General features: G+C 36.8%; 3 protein-coding genes across 3 annotated transcripts; 2 read left to right on the forward strand and 1 right to left on the reverse strand.

Moving 5' to 3' along the window:
- The first annotated feature begins 158 nt into the window (after window positions 1-158).
- LOC118483310 lies at window positions 159-6,070 on the forward strand. Its single transcript, XM_035978969.1, has 3 exons — window positions 159-454; window positions 545-677; window positions 6,004-6,070. Exons 1-3 carry the CDS (start codon window positions 256-258, stop codon window positions 6,068-6,070), a joined length of 399 nt encoding a protein of 132 aa, XP_035834862.1. The 5' UTR covers window positions 159-255.
- A 7,429-nt stretch (window positions 6,071-13,499) lies between these two features.
- On the forward strand, window positions 13,500-13,988 carry LOC110887062 (prostatic spermine-binding protein-like). Its single transcript, XM_022134968.1, has 2 exons — window positions 13,500-13,520; window positions 13,596-13,988. Exons 1-2 carry the CDS (start codon window positions 13,500-13,502, stop codon window positions 13,986-13,988), a joined length of 414 nt encoding a protein of 137 aa, XP_021990660.1.
- Window positions 13,989-17,389: 3,401 nt separating this feature from the next.
- On the reverse strand, window positions 17,390-18,605 carry LOC110883784 (acetylglutamate kinase, chloroplastic). Its single transcript, XM_022131432.2, has one exon. The coding sequence runs from the start codon at window positions 18,569-18,571 to the stop codon at window positions 17,561-17,563; it is 1,011 nt and encodes a 336-aa protein (XP_021987124.1). The 5' UTR covers window positions 18,572-18,605; the 3' UTR covers window positions 17,390-17,560.
- Between the last annotated feature and the right edge of the window lie 1,035 nt (window positions 18,606-19,640).

Here is a 19,640-nt window from a genome sequence, read left to right on the forward strand (position 1 = left end):
GTGGGCCCCCCCTACATTTGACCGTTTGAAATTAATAAAAAAAAAAATTCTAACGGCTATAATTTAAAAAAACACCCATTTCACTTCCATTTTTATAAATACTCACATCTTTAACCCCAATTTTCACAACTTTTCACCCATTACCACCCCATCTCTCTCACATTTTATAAACCACTCTTCCCTTTTTATAAAAGATCATCATATTTTGTACCATTTTTTACCCGCTACCACCGCATATCTCGCTAAAAAATTATCATGGCTTCACCCGTTTCTTCCATTTCTTCAATTTCTTCTATGTCTTCATCGTCTTCGTCCGAGTGGTATTCATCATCTTCGGAAGAGGATGTTATTATGCACAACATGATTATGAACGCGGCTCAGGTGTTCATGGCAGCCGCTGAAGGGTCGTCCCAACCGCTAACCAGACGAGCAAAATATAACCGAGACCAAGAAGGTATTTTAATTTTTTTTTCCTTATGTTTTATGTAGATTTTAAAATGTATGTTTTAATTAATTTCATTTATGTTTTGTTCTAAATTTATAGCCGGCCACGATAAACTAGTAGCCGATTATTTTGCCGACGAACCCGTGTACCCAGCCGAGATTTTTCGACGTCGTTTCCGCATGAGTCGTCAACTGTTCTTACGTATTGCAGACGACATGGCCCAGTCTGATCCGTTTTTTACATTGCGAAACGATGCTAGGGGGCAAAGGGGTTTCAGTAATTTACAAAAATGTACGTCGGCCATTCGCCAACTTGCGTACGGTTACGCACCAGATGCATTAGACGAGTACATTAGGATGTCTGAAAGAACCGCACGTCGATGTTTGTACAAGTTTTGCCAATGGGTTGTCAAACTGTATAGCAAGCGATACCTGCGGAAACCGAACGCAAACGACGTTCAAAAATTATATCAAGCACACGAACAGAGACATGGTTTCCCAGGAATGCTCGGGAGCATTGATTGCATGCACTGGCAGTGGCAGAACTGCCCGGTTGCATGGCAAGGTCAGTATACTAGGGGAGATCAGGGACATCCGACTATCATTCTAGAGGCTGTTGCGTCACAGGATCTCTGGATATGGCATGCTTTTTTTGGTCTACCTGGTTCACTCAACGACCTCAACATCATATATCAGTCACAGATTTTTGATGATGTAGTGGCGGGTACAGGTCCAGACACAAGCTTTACGGTTTCAGGGGTGGAGTACAGGCGAGATTACTACCTAGCCTATGGGATATACCCAACGTACTCGACAATTGTTAAAACTGTCCCGCACCCGACCGACGACAAAAGGAAAAAGTTTGCAAAGTTTCAAGAGGGCGCAAGAAAAGATATTGAACGGGCTTTTGGTGTTCTACAAAAAAAGTGGCACATCATTTCTATTCCAGCACGTTCGCAAACACCAAGGAGGTTACGACACATTATGTACGCTTGTATCATCCTTCATAACATGATCATTGAAGACGAAGGGAGAGCGATATGCGATTACGACGAAAACGCGTCTACTGGAAATTCTGTTCCAGTTAGTGAGGAACAACAAGATTTGAACGCCTTCGCTCTACGTAACGAGTACACACATCACAACCTACAAGCGGACTTGGTGGAGTATATTTGGAACAACGCTCAAAACGAACCCGCCCATCACATGGAAGACGACGACTAGTAGCTTATTTTAATATGTTAGGATATTTTTAAGTTTTTTTTTAACTTTAGGTTTTTAAGTTTATGTTTTTTTTAGTTTATTTTTTTTAAGTTTAATTTTTTTTTTATGTTTATGTAATGTTTTATAATATTAATGAAAATATTTTATTATTTTATTTGTTAAATGTTTAAAAAAAGTTGAAGATTAAAAAAAATAAAAAAAATATAAAAGTGGTGGAGGATGATGACTAGGACCATCCTCCCATGCCCCCTAGTTTTGGAGGATGATCCATCCTTGGGAGAACTATGATGTGTCGCCTACGTGGCGAATCATCCTCCAAGGATGGTCCATCACCATACCATGTAGTCTAACAAAATATTTGTTGGTAATTATAACGAAAGTTTAGTTCAAAACAAGACAACAAGATTCTAGTTTATATTTACCCTCTTTCACTATTTTCATCTCTCTAGTGGGTTCCTTGAGAAGGGAAACAAGAACAAAAATAAAGGACATTACATGTCTTGCTTTTGTTTCAGAAAACTTATATAGTACAAATAGTATACTATATGGGGTAATAAAACTCTATAACACATATAAGGTAAATTTTAAATCTATTTTTACGGCTATTAGTTATTAGGTCCATTGTATTGACAAGTACTTGGACCAAACTGCACATTAGTGAACTTAGTATTGATTCAAGTTTTGGGTCATGAATTTCTTTAATGACCGTGTTTGGGAATTTAAATATTGAACACTAGGTTATAACATCGTGTATTATATGGGTTAAATAAATAATTTTATATAATAAATAATAAAATAATATATCTTTAAAAATCTTCTTTATTGCAAGGGTTGAATAAATGTAATTTCATATATTAAATAATAAAATGTTTTATCTATAAGATAAATATGTATTGTACGGGTTGAATAAATGTAATTTTATATACCAAATAATAAAAAAGTTATATCTTTAAAACCATGGGTTAAATAAACGTAATATTGTTTACCAAATAATAAAAAAAAAGTTATATTTTAAAAACCCTTATGTATTACTCGGGATGAATAAATATGATTTTATATACCATATAATAAGAAAATTATATATAAAAAAACTAATGGATATACTCGGTACGTTATAGATATGGTGATTGCGGAGATGATCATTGAAAAGAAGATACAATGACCAAACATGTTATTCAAGAAGCAAATAAGCAGCTATTTGAGTGATAAAATATATATTATATTTAAAAAAAAACTCATAATAAATCTAATTTGATATATAAAGTAATATTATATACAATTTGTTTAAAAATTATGTAATAAAATCGATATAATAACTTTTTTAATAATGAAAATAAAATAAATAATATATTAATACAAAGTTTGGTTTTGATGATAAATAATTTGGTTCGATTTTATGTCTAACATTATATATACTATGATAAAAGTTTAATGTTTATTAGAGAAAAATACATCATCGAAAAAATTAAGAGTAAGTTTATATATTATAAATAAAAAAAGAGAAGTATACATTAGTTTAAACTAAATAATAATTATCTATAATAAAGTAGAAAATATGAGTTAAGTGTCATTTACGTCCCTCTGGTTCGTTCATTTTTGCCATTTCAGGTCAAATTTTAAAATTGCACCATTTTCCTCGCTGACATTTTGAAAACGTGTCATTTCAGTCCAAAAAATAACCACAACTAAAAAATTCAGTTAGCTTAGGGGTAAAATTCGTTTGTTTCTAAGCAGCTGGTCACGGGTTTGATCCCGGCCAGCTGCGATTTTGACTGTTGTTACCCCTAAGCTAACTGAACTTTTTAACTGTGGTTATTTTTTTGGACTGAAATGACACATTTCCAAAATATTAGGGAGGAAAATGGTGCAATTTTAAAATTTGGTCTGAAATAGCAAAAGTGAACAAACTATAGGGACGTAAACGACTCTTAACTCACAAAAGATTAAATAAAATAATATTTAGTAGGAGAGTTATCTATAATTAATTAAAATAGATTAAACTAAATACTAATTATCCATAAGAGATTAAACTTAATAATATTTAGTAGGAAGCTTATCAACAATTAATTAAAATAGATTAAACTAAATAATAATTATCCGTAACAGATTGGCAAGAAAATTAAAAGATAAATAGCCTAATATGATGACAAAGATGATTTTTTATTTTTATTATATAGTATATACATTCATGAAATAGTTTAGATTGTTTTTTTGTTTTTTTTTTTTTGAACGGCAAATTTGGATCACTGACGGACCACTGGAGTATCATCGTGCCACCAGCGAAACCACCCGATCATATCCATCTCCACTAGGCATAATGCCTATACACCAATTCAGGAGGAAACCCAATAAATATGGGAAAACCCCCCTTGTGGGAATCGAACCCAGGACCTATTGGTCCCAAAGCCTTATCTAGTGGCGGACGTAAGGCTTACCGGGGGGCAACCTCCGCTACGGCTTGGCGTGGAAAAATTAGTGTAAATTTTGGAAAAAATTGACGTTTTTTCGATTTCGTTACGGCTTATTTATAAAACGTTAAGGCTTAGTTTCGTTTCTAGATCCGCCACTGGCCTTATCCCACCCCCAAGATACCATTAGGCTATAAAGCCATGGGTTAGTTTACTATTTTTATATTTACCCTCTTTCATTATTTAAACTTTACTCTTTTTATAATAAAATTTTAATTCACCATTATTTTGTTTCCATTTTTCTACGTTTAAGACCTGTGATTCTTATTTTTCTCTTTTGTCTTTTATGATTTCACATATTTAAAGATATAAAAATAAAATCAAATTTATTAATTTAAGCCATGTAATATATAAGGTTCTAACCTAATGTTAAATAAATTAATAGAAAAGAGAACGCAACATATATCTATAATTTAGGGTTACTATTGTAGTTAGATTACATTAGCTGATATCACTATAGGGGAAGGTTCAAATGAAAACCACTAGTTATTGTAAAAACTAGAAAACTAACTAAAACCCACTAAAAAGGAGGGAGGGAAGACTTTTAATGAAGGAGGGGTAAAATTGGAACAAAAAATATATAACTTTTCAAACATTTCCCATTTCTCCATACGTTATCATTTTAAAACAAAAATGGCACCATAAGATCACAAATTTTCTTATCTTTCATTCAAGTATATTCGAGCATATTTTTTATGACATAAAAAAAAGATTTATGGTGTCGTCTTGTTTTCAATACTATTATTATAGTAATGCACATGTGCAATATAACATGTACTACAATGTGCATTACATGCTTAAAATTAGTTTTTTGATTCTAGTTTAGCTTTTAGGGTTAGTTTTTTTGGAGGTTTAGGATTAGGATTAGGTTTTTGGGTGTGGGGGGAGGGGGGTTTAGGTTTTTGGGGGGTGGGGGTGGGGGGGTTAGGTTTTTTTCGGGTTTATGTTTAGGGTTTAGTTTTAGGTTTTCGGGAGGGTGGGGGTGGGGGGGTTTAGGTTTTTTTTTTTTTTTTTTGGGGGGGGGGGGGTTAGGCTTTTGGTGGGAGGGTGAATTTAGGTTTTGGGGGGGGGGGGGGAGGGGGGGGTGGGGGGTTTAGGTTTTTGGGGGGTGTCGGTGGGGGGTGGGTTAAGTGGTTTAGGTTTTCCGTATTAGTGCACATGTGCAGTACAACCAAAAAAATTTTTTTTTTTTTTTTTGAAATTTTTTTTCCATATATAAAAAGTAGCGATTTTTCTAAAAAAAATTGTAAAAAAAAAAAAAAAATTTTGTATGTTTTTTTAGGCTTTTTTAGTTAGTTTTCGAGTTTTCACAATAAAAGTGGTTTTCATTTGAACCATCCCCTAGTAATATATATATATATATATATATATAGGGGAAGGTTCAAATGAAAACCACTAGTTATTGTGAAAACTCGAAAACTAATTAAAAAAAGCCAAAAAACATACAAAAATTTTTTTTTTAATTTTTTTTTTTGCAATCAAAATTTCGCAGGTTTTTTAATATAAAAAAAAAATTTTCAAAAAAAAAAAAATAAAAAATTTTGTGTAGTGCACATGTGTATTATTACACATGTGCACTACACAATTTTTTTTTTTTTTTTTGAAAAAAAAATTTTTTATATATAAAAACTAGCGATTTTTATAAAAAAAAATTGAAAAAAAAATAAAATTTTTTTTGTGTGTTTTTTAGGCTTTTTTTAATTAGTTTTCGAGTTTTCACAATAAAAGTGATTTTCATTTGAACCATCCCCTATCACTATAATATAATAAGTATATAACTAACAATTTGTTTAGAACACAAATAAATATGAGTGGGTTAGGTACTAAATGGATGGGATTTTTTGTTTTGTTTTTGTTTTTTTGGAAGGGCAATTGGAAAGGAATTAGAAGTTCGGTTTGTCAGCTTGCTTCCAAGAAACTCCACGAAATGTTAATTTCTACTAACGTCATTTTATAATAATGGTTTTTTTGATCAAAAAGATTTTTTGGTCCAAAAGTCTTTCTTTTTTCGTGATAAAGACAAACTACAGAGAAATATCTTATCCCTACTTTTTTAATTAAAAATACTTACTTTTACACAATTACATAAAAGTAAATTATCTAATATTAAGAAAAGGTAAGAAAATTTTAATCTTATATATTTTGAGTACAAATCTTATCTTAATTATTATAGCTGAAGATAACCAGCTTTAACATTTTTCTGTTACCATCATAGTTGTTAAAAGTCATCGTCTCTTGCGTATAGGCCTATTTTTCAGGTGAGGCAATGCAAATGCGTTTTAAGTCGAGACAATTGCGCTTTAATTCTCAAGTGTATGGTTCAGACGTATATTCCAGCCAAATTTCTATTTTTATCTAATGAAAACCACTTTTCTACACCAATACACCAATATTTTAAAACTTTTGGTACTAAATAGATGATATTAAACGTTATATAATAACTTTTGTTTATTCTATTTAGAGAATATTATTATACATAAAATATTTTTAATTCTTATTCATTATGCACATTTTTTTCTCAGGCCTTTGCTTTTTTACGCCTAGGCCTTAGGCGAGGCTTTGCGCCTAGGGCCTATAATAACTATGGTTATGATTGGTGGATGTCATTTTTTCTGTTATAATAGGAAGAGAAAACGTCGGTTAGTTTGCTTGTATGTTGCCATTTATACTGTTTATGTTAGCTTTGGATTCTCATTTTTTGCTTGCTCCATGCATGACAAGGATTTCTCAAATATTGCCAGCGTTGTTTAAGAACCCCAAAGCATCTCTCAATGTCTTTTCGTGAAGACTCTTGAACCTTTTTAAAGTATGCTCTTTTTTCATCAATAGGATCACTATACGTCTTCGCGAAAATCGAATACCTAGGATAAATTCCGTCGCTCAAATAATATCCATGAGGGTAGTAGTTTCCATTTGCGTAAAACGACGCTTTTGGAGCTTTGCCAGAAATCCACTCCTCTAACAACGGAGATTGTTCAAAAACATTGATATCATTGCATGACCCGACAACGCCAAAGTAAGCCGACCAAACCCAAAGGTCCTGTGAAGCAACCGCCTGAAGAATAATAGTGGGTCCTTTTTGGTCACCCCGTGTGTGTTGGCCTCGCCATGCAGTCGGGCAGTTATCCCAATGTCAATGCATGCAATCTATGCTTCCGATCATACCAGGCAAACCATGCTCAGCATTATGTACCTCGTAGATCTTTTGAAGGTCGTCCCATGTGGGCGTTCTAAGATAACGCGCACCGTACACATCAATTATACATTTATAAAAAAACATAGACAAACATAAGCTTCAAAAAAAAATGTAAACATACTGGTCGTTTAAAAAAAAAGTAAAGTATAGGAATTGTACCGCAACAAAAATGCTCCAAGCTGTCTCGTGTTGTTTTCTCCGCCATTTTCAGATACTCGTCGTTGATGTCGGTAGTGTTTCCATAAGCAAGGATTCGTAACGCCGACGTACACTTTTGGATACCGGTAAATCCAAGTGCCCCTCTCGCATCCGCTTTTTGTTTAAAATAATCGTAGTTGGCTTCCAAGTCGTCGACTATGCGTAGAAACAACAGCTTACTCATTCGGAAACGACGCTAAACAATTCGTTCGAAAATGTCGGCGCCTCATCAAAATAATCTTTCATCAAACGATCGTGTGCCACGCGTCGGTCTCGTTCAATATAACCTCTTTTATTTTTTTCTGCTTGGGGGCGACGACAATGCTTGACATATCTCACCGCTAGTTGACAAGTACTCGTAACCGCCTCTTGCTCAACCTCCTCATCGGTGGAACCATCGCCATCCGCAAAATACTCGTTGTAGTAAAAATTTACCCTTGATGAAGAACTAGGAGAATCCATCAAGTTTTTTATAAAATGGTTGTGTTTTTTAGAGAGTTTTGATTGAAAATGAATGAGTTTATATATATATATATATATATATAGGTAAAAGGTTTAAAAAAAAATTAAACAACTAGCCGTTACATACTAGCCGTTGGGGAGTTCTGATTGGTTGGTCAACAATGTGCAAGCGTTTTAAATAAAACGCCGGATCCAATTTTTTTCGAAAAAAACGCCCCAAAACGCCTAGCGTAATGGGGGGGGGGGGGCGTTATCAGGCGTTTTTTTTGAATTTTTTTTTTAAAAACCACGCCCCACTACGGGTGGTCTAACAGATGGAAGTCATGGAACTTTTATGTTGGTTCAGTTTGCGCAAGTTGAGGTTTACGCATGTTTTACCAGAATTATTATTATGTTATGTAACGTTTTTTTAATGTATGTTTTACCAGAATTATTATTTATTTTATTTAAACTAGAACTCACTTAGCGTAACTGACTTTTAGTATGCACATCAGGTTAAAGTTTGAAAAGTAGAGAGCTTTCGGGTTTGGCAGTGGCACTTGTGGAGACTATCCGGCAAGATACTAACATCCCATACTATTATATACAGTATGTTTTAAATTATTAGTTTAAGAACTATTTTCATCCTGTTTTTATTATAGAATCTGAGGATTTATTTTAGAAAAAAAAAAAAAAACTTGAATTTTACCTCTTAGTGTAAAAAAAAATTAAGAAAAAAAAACAAAAAAAAAACGTTATATTAACCCCATAAAAAACCTTTGATTCTGCAGCTATTAACATGTAACACGTTTTTGGTAATATTTAAAGTGCTAGACAGTTAAACTTCCCATCAAAATAATTAAAGTCCAACAAGTGGTTTGCACGTAGTGTCGATTGTCATCAGGTTATGTGTAGTGGGGCGGTATGCCCAACCATAGCGCCGGGCACACCGCCACAGAGGGCGCCATCAGTCGGAAAAATGGGGGAGGCGCGATGTGTATAGCGGCGCGAGATGGTGGTGATGACTTCTGCATTTTCCACTTTGGTCCCTCATTTTACACTTTGGTCCCTGCATTAAAACACTTTGGTCCCTGCATTTTACACTTTGGTCCCTGCATTTTACACTTTGGTTATGATGAGGTAGGGGCTTTATGACTACGGGCTCTAGTGACATAACGCCCCATAAAGCCCCTGTGTGACGTGGCACGACACGTGTCGCATAACGCCCACAAAAGGGCTTTATGACTACACATGGCCTCACAAAGTAATGAGCTTTGAGATGATTTGTGAGGTCGGGCTTTAATTTTGGATAGTATAAGTAAAAATTAGTGAATTTATAGCTTTTTTAACAATGTTTTTTTAAACCTAAATACCGATTGTATAAGACCATGCGTAGTGGCCAATATTCACTCTTGGGCGTTTTGCGTCATGTGGCAGCCCAGTCAGTAATGGGGCATTATTGGGTGTTTTCTAAAATGGGTGTAGTGGGGATGAGGCATTATTGGGCATTATGTTTTGTAATAAAATAAAATTATAAAAAAGAACTTAAAATTCTTATTGGCCAATTAATGCAAACTGAAATATGATTGGACAACCATTCCCCCATCCAACGTTTTTTATAAAACGCCCAAACAAAAAAGAAGCCAAACACGCCCAAGCGTAATGGTTACCCGACGTTTTTTGGGGTGATTGGGCAAAGAAAACACCCATTTTGTTTGCCACTATGGTTGGTCTAAGTAAAAATGGTGAATTTAAAGCTTTTTTAACAATGTTTTTTAAACCTGGATACCCTTGCAGGGGTGGACCTACCTCTTTGATAGGGGTAATCCCCGCTACCCCTTGGTCGGAAAAAAGTTGGAAAAATTAGTGTAAATTTTGGAAAAATTTGACCTTTTTTCAATTTCGTTACGGCTTATTTATAACACGTTACCCCTTGGTCGAAATCCTAGATCCGCCACTGTACCCTTGCAATGATTTGAAACCTTTCTATCTTCGAAAGATGATACTTTAGAGTAGTATTTTCATGAGTACCGGTAAATAATTAGAAATATTTAAATATGGTGATCTATGATCGGAAGTGGATGAGTTTTCAAACTTTAATAAGTTACTTTTCAAAAAAAAATATGCTTAAATGTATCAACGTTTGAATAATATAAAACCAGTAGAAAACTCGTGCGATGCGGCGACAGAGGCAATACGTGGTGCTCGTTTTTCTGTTAGTTTATCAATCAGTTATATAGTATAGCACGTTTGTTTGTTTTCTTATTCGTAGTTTTTGATGCCTCTTGTCATGCGTAAGAATTTTGATGGATGGAACTAACGGAAACAAACGAAACCCTTTCGGAACGGCACTTATAAATGAGACAAGTTTCATGCTTTTGTTGATAACAATGTTAAAATGGTCTGAATGCAAAAGTTAGTTTTGATATTTCGGATACTCTTGCTCCTGGTACTTGAAGTTCTCAATTTGAAATAACAAAGCATAAATAGATTGTCCATTAAATTCATGTCATTGTATATAGGCATTAGATGTTCTGGTACGATTATGGCAATTTTTCTTCTATGAAAAACAAAATACGTGTAGTGATTCGATATATAATTCAAGCTTTCTTTAAAAAGAAGAAAAAAGATCCCTTCTTGATCGAGAAAAATACCTAATTGGTTTTCATCGACAACAAGCGAATTCACTCTTACCTAAACAAATGTCATATAGTAGAGCAATTTTTGGGAAAATCATGTAAAAATGACCTTTTGACCAACCAGTTTACGAAAATAAACATTTAACGCGTCAAGGGCTGCCGCATTTACGGAAAACAATGCACTTTTTGCGTTTGGGACTCAAAGTTAAAGTTTGCGTCTGGGACGCAAAAGATTGCGTCAGAGACACAAACTTTGCGTCCGAGAATGTGTCATGGGTTTGTGTGCCTACTTTTGTGTTTTTCTACCACGATTTTTAAATGATCATAACTTTTTTCATAAGAAGATATTTTTTTTAAAAAAACACAATAAACTAAATATAATAAAATTCTCTTTAATTTGGTGTAAACTTTTTAAAAATATGAACATCTGAAAAAGTTATGCTTTTTTAAAAATCATCTGAAAAAGGATGATGACACGTGTCAACTTCTTATTCGCTAAGATTTATGAGGCAGACACAAACACAAACACAATCTCTAAGGCCGTGGGGTATGGGGCGGGAGTTTGGGCGTGGGTTGGGGTAAAACGCCCAAGTCACCACCCCGGGTGGGCGGGAGTTTTGGCGTGGCCCCTTGGGGCTTGGGTTTCAAGCCGGGCGTGGGGCGGGGGAGCAAGGTGACATGGCGGTTTGTGAATGGCCCAAAGAAAAGAGCCGTTGGGCTAGCCGTTGGCCAACGGCTATGTTTAAAAAAAAAAAATCTTCCATTTTTTCACTATAAAAAACTCACATTTTACTTCCATTTTTACCACATTCAACCACATCTTCTATACATCTTCCATTTTCCTTCTACAAAACGAAAAAATGTATCCTTACAACCGTCCTTTTGACCGAACAACCCGTATGGATTCCAAGAAAATAATCCTAGCCCACCACCCACTCGTCCACTAGCTCGTCCGTTTTTCATACACTCTCTTACGCCCGAATTAGCAAGTTATGCATCGTATATCGGGAATCGTTTATATACTAACTTCCCACAAACCGAAGATTCAATACCTACCCCGTTTTCACAATCGCCCATCGACCTTTCACCAACCTCCATCGACCTTTCACTAAACGAGTCCGTTCCCGAAACTCAACCATCCAAAGAGGGTCCTTCTGCATCGAAACCCATCAAAAAAAGAAGTCATAAGAAAAAAAACCGAGGAGGATAAAGTAGTTGAAACCGCCAAACGAAAACAACAAAAATGGGTCTATGCTGAAGAAGTTGCATTGGTGAGTGCTTGGTGTGAACAATCTCAACATTCAACTTTAGGTATTCTTAACCTTAGTTTATATTAATGGAATGGTTATTTTTTATATGAGTTTGTAATATATTAATATTTTTTTTATTAAAATAGGAAATTCGCAACATCGAACCGCCTTGTGGGAATGGGTTAGTAGGAAATTCCATGAAGAAATGGGTAGGGAGACTTATCGTGAAAACGATAGCTTATCCTCAAAGTGGACCGAAATAAGCACCCAACTTACAAAATTTAGTGGGTGTTTAAATAAAGCAAAGCAAAACCCTAAAAGTGGTGAAACCAAAGCCGACATTTTGACAAATGCACTGGTCGCATACAAATCAAATATGAAGGCCGACTTCCGTTTCATGCATTGTTGGGAGATTTGTAAATTCCATCCAAAGTGGTCGACTGTCCCCATTGGTAGCGAAACTAACTCGTCTTCCAAAAGGTCAAGGGCCTCATCCCAAGCCCAATCTGATGCACGAGATCAAGAGTTTGAGGACCTTTTGGATGATTCGCCAAGCCCAAACCGGCCTGAGCATGGAAGAAATGCCTCAAGAAAGCGTGCTCAAAAACAAACGGCGTCGCCTTCAGTTGGGAGTTCTGGCTCGCGTAGGGGAATATACAGCGACCAGTTGGATGACATTTCATGCAAGTTGGATACATTCAACGTATTCCAACAACAAAGGGCCGAAATACAAAGGAGCAAAGAAGCTAGAGATGCCGCTAGAGATGCCCTGAAACAAAGACGAGATGATTTGAAAATTCTATCCCAGCCGATTGATCACCTACAGGGTGACGAGTTAGAAATAGTGTTGGCGTTGAGAGAAGAGATAAAAGCCAAATATAAAAGTTAGGATTTTTTTTTTTTTTTTTGTAATCTTCTTTTTTTGTAATTTTCTTTATTTAAAATTATTAAAAAAAATTAAATTTGTGTTATTGGGTCAGCCCAGCCGGTAAGCCCACAAGCCCACCAAACCCACGCCCCCAAACCCCCGCCCACCATACCGTGTGTTCTAGTGGGTTTGCCATGTCTGCCATCCCATTCCACATGTCAACCAATGTCCCAACCTAAGCCCCAACCCCAACCCCCGCCCCACCATACCCCATGGCCTAAGGATTGAGGCAGTCATAGACCTGAAGCATTTTCATTTTCGTAATTTTGACCGGTCAACTATCCATTTTCGTGATTTTCCCAATTCTATATTTTGTTACTATTGAAGGAACTATTTGTACCACACCTTGCCAAGATTACTGATTCTTTCAACATCGCTAACCACTCCAAGCATGTCACTGTGTCGCAACTGTTATTGCTTAGAGCAGATGGAGCAGACACCGGTTGCTCGTTGTCAAACAGATTCGCTCGTTAAAATTAAAATAGTTCTAAATGTCATGAAAATATATAATTTCACCTATAGTTATTCACATACATCTTTCAGTATATATGTATAGTAGTAGTTTCGTGAGCACCAGTAAATAATTAGACAGATTTAAAAATGGTCGTCTGTGGTCAGAAGTGGATGAGTTTTCAAACTTTATCAAGTTACTTTAAAAAAAAAAGCATTTTAATGTATATTAATAGTTTATGGGTTTCATGATAAAACAATATGATTGAAATCACAAGTCTGGTATAGAAAAAGTATATATACTTCACCATATATCGAAAGTATATAGGTTTTTATTAATGTATAACCTTGTTGAAGGACGATGACGAGGACGAGGACGATGAATATGATGACGAGGACGATGACGATGATGAGGACGAGGACGATGACGATGATGAGGACGAGGACGATGACGATGATGAGGACGATGACGAGGACGAGGACGATGACGAGAACGATGACGAGGACGAGAACGATGACGAGGACGAGAACAATGATGAGGACGAGAACGATGACGAGGACGAGAACGATGACGAGGACGAGAACAATGATGAGGACGAGAACGATGACGAGGATGATGACGCTGACGGTGATGAGGACGATAACGATGACGATGACGATGACGATGAAGACGACGAGGACGAGGACGAGGACGACGAATACGATGACAAAGACGATGAATATGATGACAAGTACGAGGACAAAAAATAACTTCAACTATTACTAGTTAAAGTTAACTTAAACTAGGTGTATTCACCAGAAAGAGGGGTTGTTAGTCGCATGAACAAAGGGATACAATGCTCTGTCAAAGGACAATTATAACCCAGATTTTTAGAGATGGAGACGAATACGGGGAATTTGTGGAATTTCATTAACAGCCGCGAAAGTTTATGACCCGTTTAGCCCATTAATTACAAGCACGCATTCCGTTTATGGTCCATTCACAACCCGCAAACCCTTTTGCAATTTGTTAACCCATCTATAACCTTTTTTTTTCTAAACTCCAAATGTTACAATAACCCTACTCCTAAATTAATCCTAATGTACCCCATGCCAGGATTTGAACCCTAACCTTCTCTCCAAGAGACAAGAACCTCTATTACCCCCTACCAACATGTTACAGCCCGCCAAATGTTAAACTAGTTAAAGTTTACACGATTTTTAATGCGTTTGGGTTGATGTTGACGTTTTTGACACGAACGAATAAATATACGTGTCGCATTCAGGTTCATCTCCTTAATCCATCAACCCGTCACGATACTACTAATGTTAGGCCACCACTTCATGACTTCTGGGCTAGAAACTTTGCTCAGTAAGCCTTTTGTCATGGACTTCGAAGGCTATTCTTTTGTCATGGATCAACTTAAGAGAATGGATTTCTATCTGTCTCGATTATGAGATCGTCTCCTATATTTGTTAATGATTCATGCTACGCATCAAAAGGATTTCAAGCCTTGTGTTTGATACACACTTTTACATAACAAGTGCGATACCAAATAATGATGGCTAAGCTTACCTGTTTGTACAACCCCATGTGCAACTTAAACTATACAAGTAATATTCGCAACAATATTTTAACCAAATTCTATTGATGAATCAAAGTTAAAACTCAGAAACGCAAAACAATTAACATAAAAGCATTCAATCTAAACAAATAAGACCATAGGGAGAGGATCATGAGAAAACTACATATAAATGAGAAAACTAGAAAACTAACTAAAAAACCTAAAAAAAGCTAAAAAACATACCATTTTTTTTTTTTACAATTTTTGGTGGGGGGTTAGGCTTTTGGTGGGAGGGTGAATTTAGGTTTTGGGGGTGGGGGGTGTCGGTGAGGGGTGGGTTAAGTGCACATGTGGAGTACAACAAATTTTTTTTTTTAATTTTTTTCCATACATAAAAAGTAGCGATTTTTTTATAAAAAATTGTAAAAAAATGGTGCTATGTTTTTTAGGTTTTTTTAGTTAGTTTTTTGGTTTTCTCATTTAAACTAGTTTTCTCATGATAATTTGGATGCCTACAAGTTGTCTCGAGTTTAACACAGGAGTACTATACTAATTACTATGGGGTGGAAGAATTCCCATATTTGCTGAACCTGTAAAACTAAGTTGTCTGGCAATCCGAAAAGATGAACAAATGCCGCGATAAAAACAGTCAAGAAAGCAACCAGAAGTCAGAAGCCGATACTTCAAAGCCAAAAGGCGAACGGGGATGAAATCAAGATGTAATACAGAAATCACATATGATCGATTTAAGTCGTGTTATAAGTCTAGATATAAAAAATTGGGTTATAAATTAAACAGGTCAAGTCACCCAGCTGTAATTTGAAATTTTAATTCACAAAACCTCTCACGTTATTTACGTATAATGGTAGGTTTCCTAATCTGTTCAGTCTCGAAAAGGCAAAAAATGCAGTCATTGGGGATCGGGTTTCAGTGTCAAACGGGGCAGTAAATCTGATGGAGTCGGCTTCCGGTCACTCAGGTAGAACAAGTGGAGTGGAACCAGCTCTCTAGCCAGCGGCGAAGATTGAGATTTCCGACCAGGGGGTGGAAGTCACCGGACCTAAAAACTTCTATAAAACCGAGGGGTCGAAAACGTATATACCCAAAAAATTCTATACGAAAACTACATACTCTCCACTACTGAGCAAAAAGTTTGGGGGGTCGGCCGCCCCCTCCCGCCCTACTTAAGTTGCGCCCCTCCAGCGCCCTTTTCTCAGCTTCTTTTGGTTCGGCTTCAGATGTCTGGGTTTGCATTTAGATGCATTTTCAGTTAACAGTTTGAGAAACAAGATGGAAGCTAAGGTTTTCGAGGACAGGGGTCTCGGGTTTACCTGGGCGCCTCTAAAAGTCAATTTTTTAGTCTGCAAATTTGATGAGAGAAAATATCGTGCTGGACTCTTCTTTATGCAATTTTTTGTGCAGGGAAATATCGTGTAATTTTAATTTAGCTAGTGTTGGTGTGTAATTGGTGGATGTAATCTATGGGCTAACGATATGTTATCCCGGTTTTGGTGAATAAAATTTGTTGGCCGTTCAATCTAAACAAGTAAAACCACAAATCAATATCCTCTACATGTAAAGACATAAAAACCATATATCAATATTATCTTGGATGCCGCTCAAGTTAAAACAAGACTAATATGGGATAGAGAAATTACCAGATGTTCTGAATCTAGACAACTGATACAAGAAATATATACTTTCTTAAAATCCATAGAAACTAACCAGTGCCGGCTCTGAGAATTCGTGTACCCTGTTCGAGCTCGAAAAAATGTGCTCGTAGGCCTTAACGAAATTGGGTATTGGGCTCACTAAAGGTCTAAATCTAATGCCAAAGGGGTTAATAACTAATCTAAACCATAAGAATAGTTTTGTAAGGGGGCCTACGTTGGTGTTTGTATAAGTGTACCCTATTAAAAAAATATTTTACATATACATATTGGGTTTTTTTAGAGAAAAACGTGTCCCTCGAAATATCGGGCCCTGGCCAGTGGTCCTCCCCGCCCACCCTCAGGGCCGGCCATGAAACTAACAATTTCTAGCAATCTGGAAAGAGGAATAAAAACATAACAATGTCTCAGTAAAAGTATTCAAGAAAGCACCCAGAACACTTGAAAGTTAAAAGTCAAACAGCGATGTAATCAATACAGAAATCACATATGAACAACAGATCGATTTTGGTTACATTTTAAGTTTAGTGGGTCAAATAAATAATGTTAAAAAGTAAACGGGACAAAAGCCACCCAAAGACGTGTGCCTAGTCGAGGCGAAACGAGACCACCTTGAATACAGAAAGATGCAAAAAGTGCCTGAGGCAAAAATAACCGCGAATAAAACCCTGCCAAAACTACTTTCAAACGGTCTGAACCAGGCAAGAACAGTCTAAACACGCCAAAAACAGTCTAAAACAACCAAAAACAAGCCTAAAAATGTGTGTTGCCTATGTCGGGCGTGCGCTTTTTGTGCACATTGCGCCTATGGGACAAGTTCAGCGCCTTGAGCCTTCAACATGTGCCAAAACACTCATTTTGTCCCAAAACCATTTTGACCCGTTACCCAAATGGTCCGTTTTGCCACCTGACCCCCCTCTAGTGCTTGACATAAAAACGCCATGAACAGTCCACTTTATTCCAAATTAAACAAGAAAAGGACGAAATGTCGAAAATATGAATAATATAAAAAGCCATAGATAAAAAAATAAAAAAATAAAGAGCGAGAGTCTTCGTGTTTTCAAATCTATCGTTTTACACTTGGAAATAAACAAACAACCCCAAAACCTTACCCGATAATCATCGTCCCAGCCCCTCCATCCGTAAGAATCTCCAACAACAACGAATGATCCAACCGCCCATCAATAATACTCGCAGTCTTCACCCCTTTCCCCAACGCCTTCACACAACAACTCACCTTCGGAATCATCCCACCCGCAATCTTCCCATCATCCATCATCCTCCTCACTCCACCCACATCAATCTCCTTAACCAAACTCCCCGGATCATCCTTGTCCTCCAATATCCCCGCCACATCCGTCAACAACAACAACTTCTCCGCCCCTAACGCCGCCGCCAGCTCCCCTGCAGCCGTATCCGCATTAATATTATAACTCTGCCCCGTCCCATCCGCTGCCACCGAAGCAATAACCGGTATGTACCCGTCCTTCACCAACGGCTCCAACACCGAAGTATCCACACTCGCAATTTCTCCGACAAACCCCAGCTGATCGGCATGCGGTGATGGCACAGCCGTAAATATCCGCCCATCTGTTCCACACAACCCGACCGCAGTCGCACCGGCTTTATTAATAAACCCGACCAAATGCTTATTCACCTTACCAACCAAAACCATTGAAACAATCTCCATGGTTGAAGCATCAGTAACCCTCAACCCGTTTAAAAAACTCGACTGAATCCCCAAGCGGTTTAGCCAGTGGTTAATCTCAGGTCCCCCACCATGAACAAACACAATACGGAGACCAATGCAGGAGAGTAGAACAAGATCGGCTATTACGGAGGCTTGCAGGGCCTCTGATTTCATGGCGGCGCCGCCGTATTTGACCACTACGGTTTTACCGCGGAAGCTTTGGATGAATGGGAGGGCTTCTGAGAGGATTTTGACACGGGTTTTGGCGGGTGTTGTTGTTGTGAGGGTTTGTGTTAGTGTTTGTTGAGATGATGATGATGATTGGATACGTAGTGATGAGAATCTTGAGGGTTTTGGGGTTTTAGGGTTTGGGGATTTGAGGATTGAAGGGCTGAAGACAAGGGTTTTTGCTGCTGCTGCTGCAGACATTATGTGAGGAATTTGCAGCCGGCGAGAGAGGGTTTTTCAGAGTGTCACTGTTCTTTTAGTTGAAAATAAGATAGATATATAATAAGTAATGTAATGACCATTTTACCCTTAGATTCACTACTTAAAAAGTGCATATTTACCCAATTTTAATTTTTTTTTTTGTGTTATTTCTATTATATTTATCATCGTTATTACAACAATGTTCATCTTGATCATTCTATCCACGTATTAATATTTAACATTCTTTTTAATATGAATCTTTATAACCTCCATTTTCTTAATTAAAATGCAGCACACAAAAAACTTTTTTATTACATAAAGAGAAAACTGTAATTTGCGTCCCTGTGGTATGTGTGAAACATCAACCTGAGCCCCTAAATTCATTTTTTGGTTTTTTGAGCCCCTGAACTTATAAATTCATAACACTTTGAGTCCCTCCGTCAATCTTCCTTGACTGTTTGAGCCAGAGGTAAGACCGTCTTTTGTCATCTCTTCCCTTCTAAAAACCCCAAATAACTTTATTAAGCCCTAATTTAATGTTTACCGGTTGTTGTTGATGACGATTAGCGCCCCTAGTTTTGATATAGATGTTGAACAATCAATCAAAGAAAAGCTTAGTAGTATTGTGTCGTGTTTGCATTGTGACTTGTGTGATGATATTACCGGTCAAGCTAGTTCTGTGTTGTGTTTGTGCTGCTGATCCTGGTTGCCTAGTTCAACCGTAAACTGTTGAAACCGACATGCTCAAATAGAAATGGTTCACAAACGCCAACCGTTGTGTGATGACATAACCGGTCAAACTAGCTTTGTGTTGTGTTTGTGCTGCTGATCCTGGCCGGTTACCCGGTTCAACTGTACAACGTTGAAACCAACAGACTAAAAAAGAAATGGTTCACAAATCACAAGAACTCAATTGGACCGACAATGTATGCCATGCTAAAAGAATACATATTTGATTAAGATGTATCTTCGTCTCTGACCAGGGGTAAGACATCACTGTACCATTCATCATCTTTATCCTCTGTTCAGTTCACCGTTCACCGTACATCGTTCATCTTCTCCATCAACC

The sequence above is a fragment of the Helianthus annuus genome, chromosome 10, assembly GCF_002127325.2.
Source record: "Helianthus annuus cultivar XRQ/B chromosome 10, HanXRQr2.0-SUNRISE, whole genome shotgun sequence".
NCBI classification, from domain to species: domain Eukaryota; kingdom Viridiplantae; phylum Streptophyta; class Magnoliopsida; order Asterales; family Asteraceae; genus Helianthus; species Helianthus annuus.

Coding starts and splice junctions, on each gene's coding strand:
- LOC118483310 (XM_035978969.1), top strand. CDS start 256: ATGGCTTCACCCGTTTCTTCCATTTCTTCAATTTCTTCTATGTCTTCA. Junction 455..544: donor ATATAACCGAGACCAAGAAG/GTATTTTAATTT, acceptor CTAAATTTATAG/CCGGCCACGATAAACTAGTA. Junction 678..6,003: donor GACATGGCCCAGTCTGATCC/GTTTTTTACATT, acceptor TTTTTTTGGAAG/GGCAATTGGAAAGGAATTAG.
- LOC110887062 (XM_022134968.1), top strand. CDS start 13,500: ATGATTGAAATCACAAGTCTG. Junction 13,521..13,595: donor TGATTGAAATCACAAGTCTG/GTATAGAAAAAG, acceptor ACCTTGTTGAAG/GACGATGACGAGGACGAGGA.
- LOC110883784 (XM_022131432.2), bottom strand. CDS start 18,571: ATGTCTGCAGCAGCAGCAGCAAAAACCCTTGTCTTCAGCCCTTCAATC.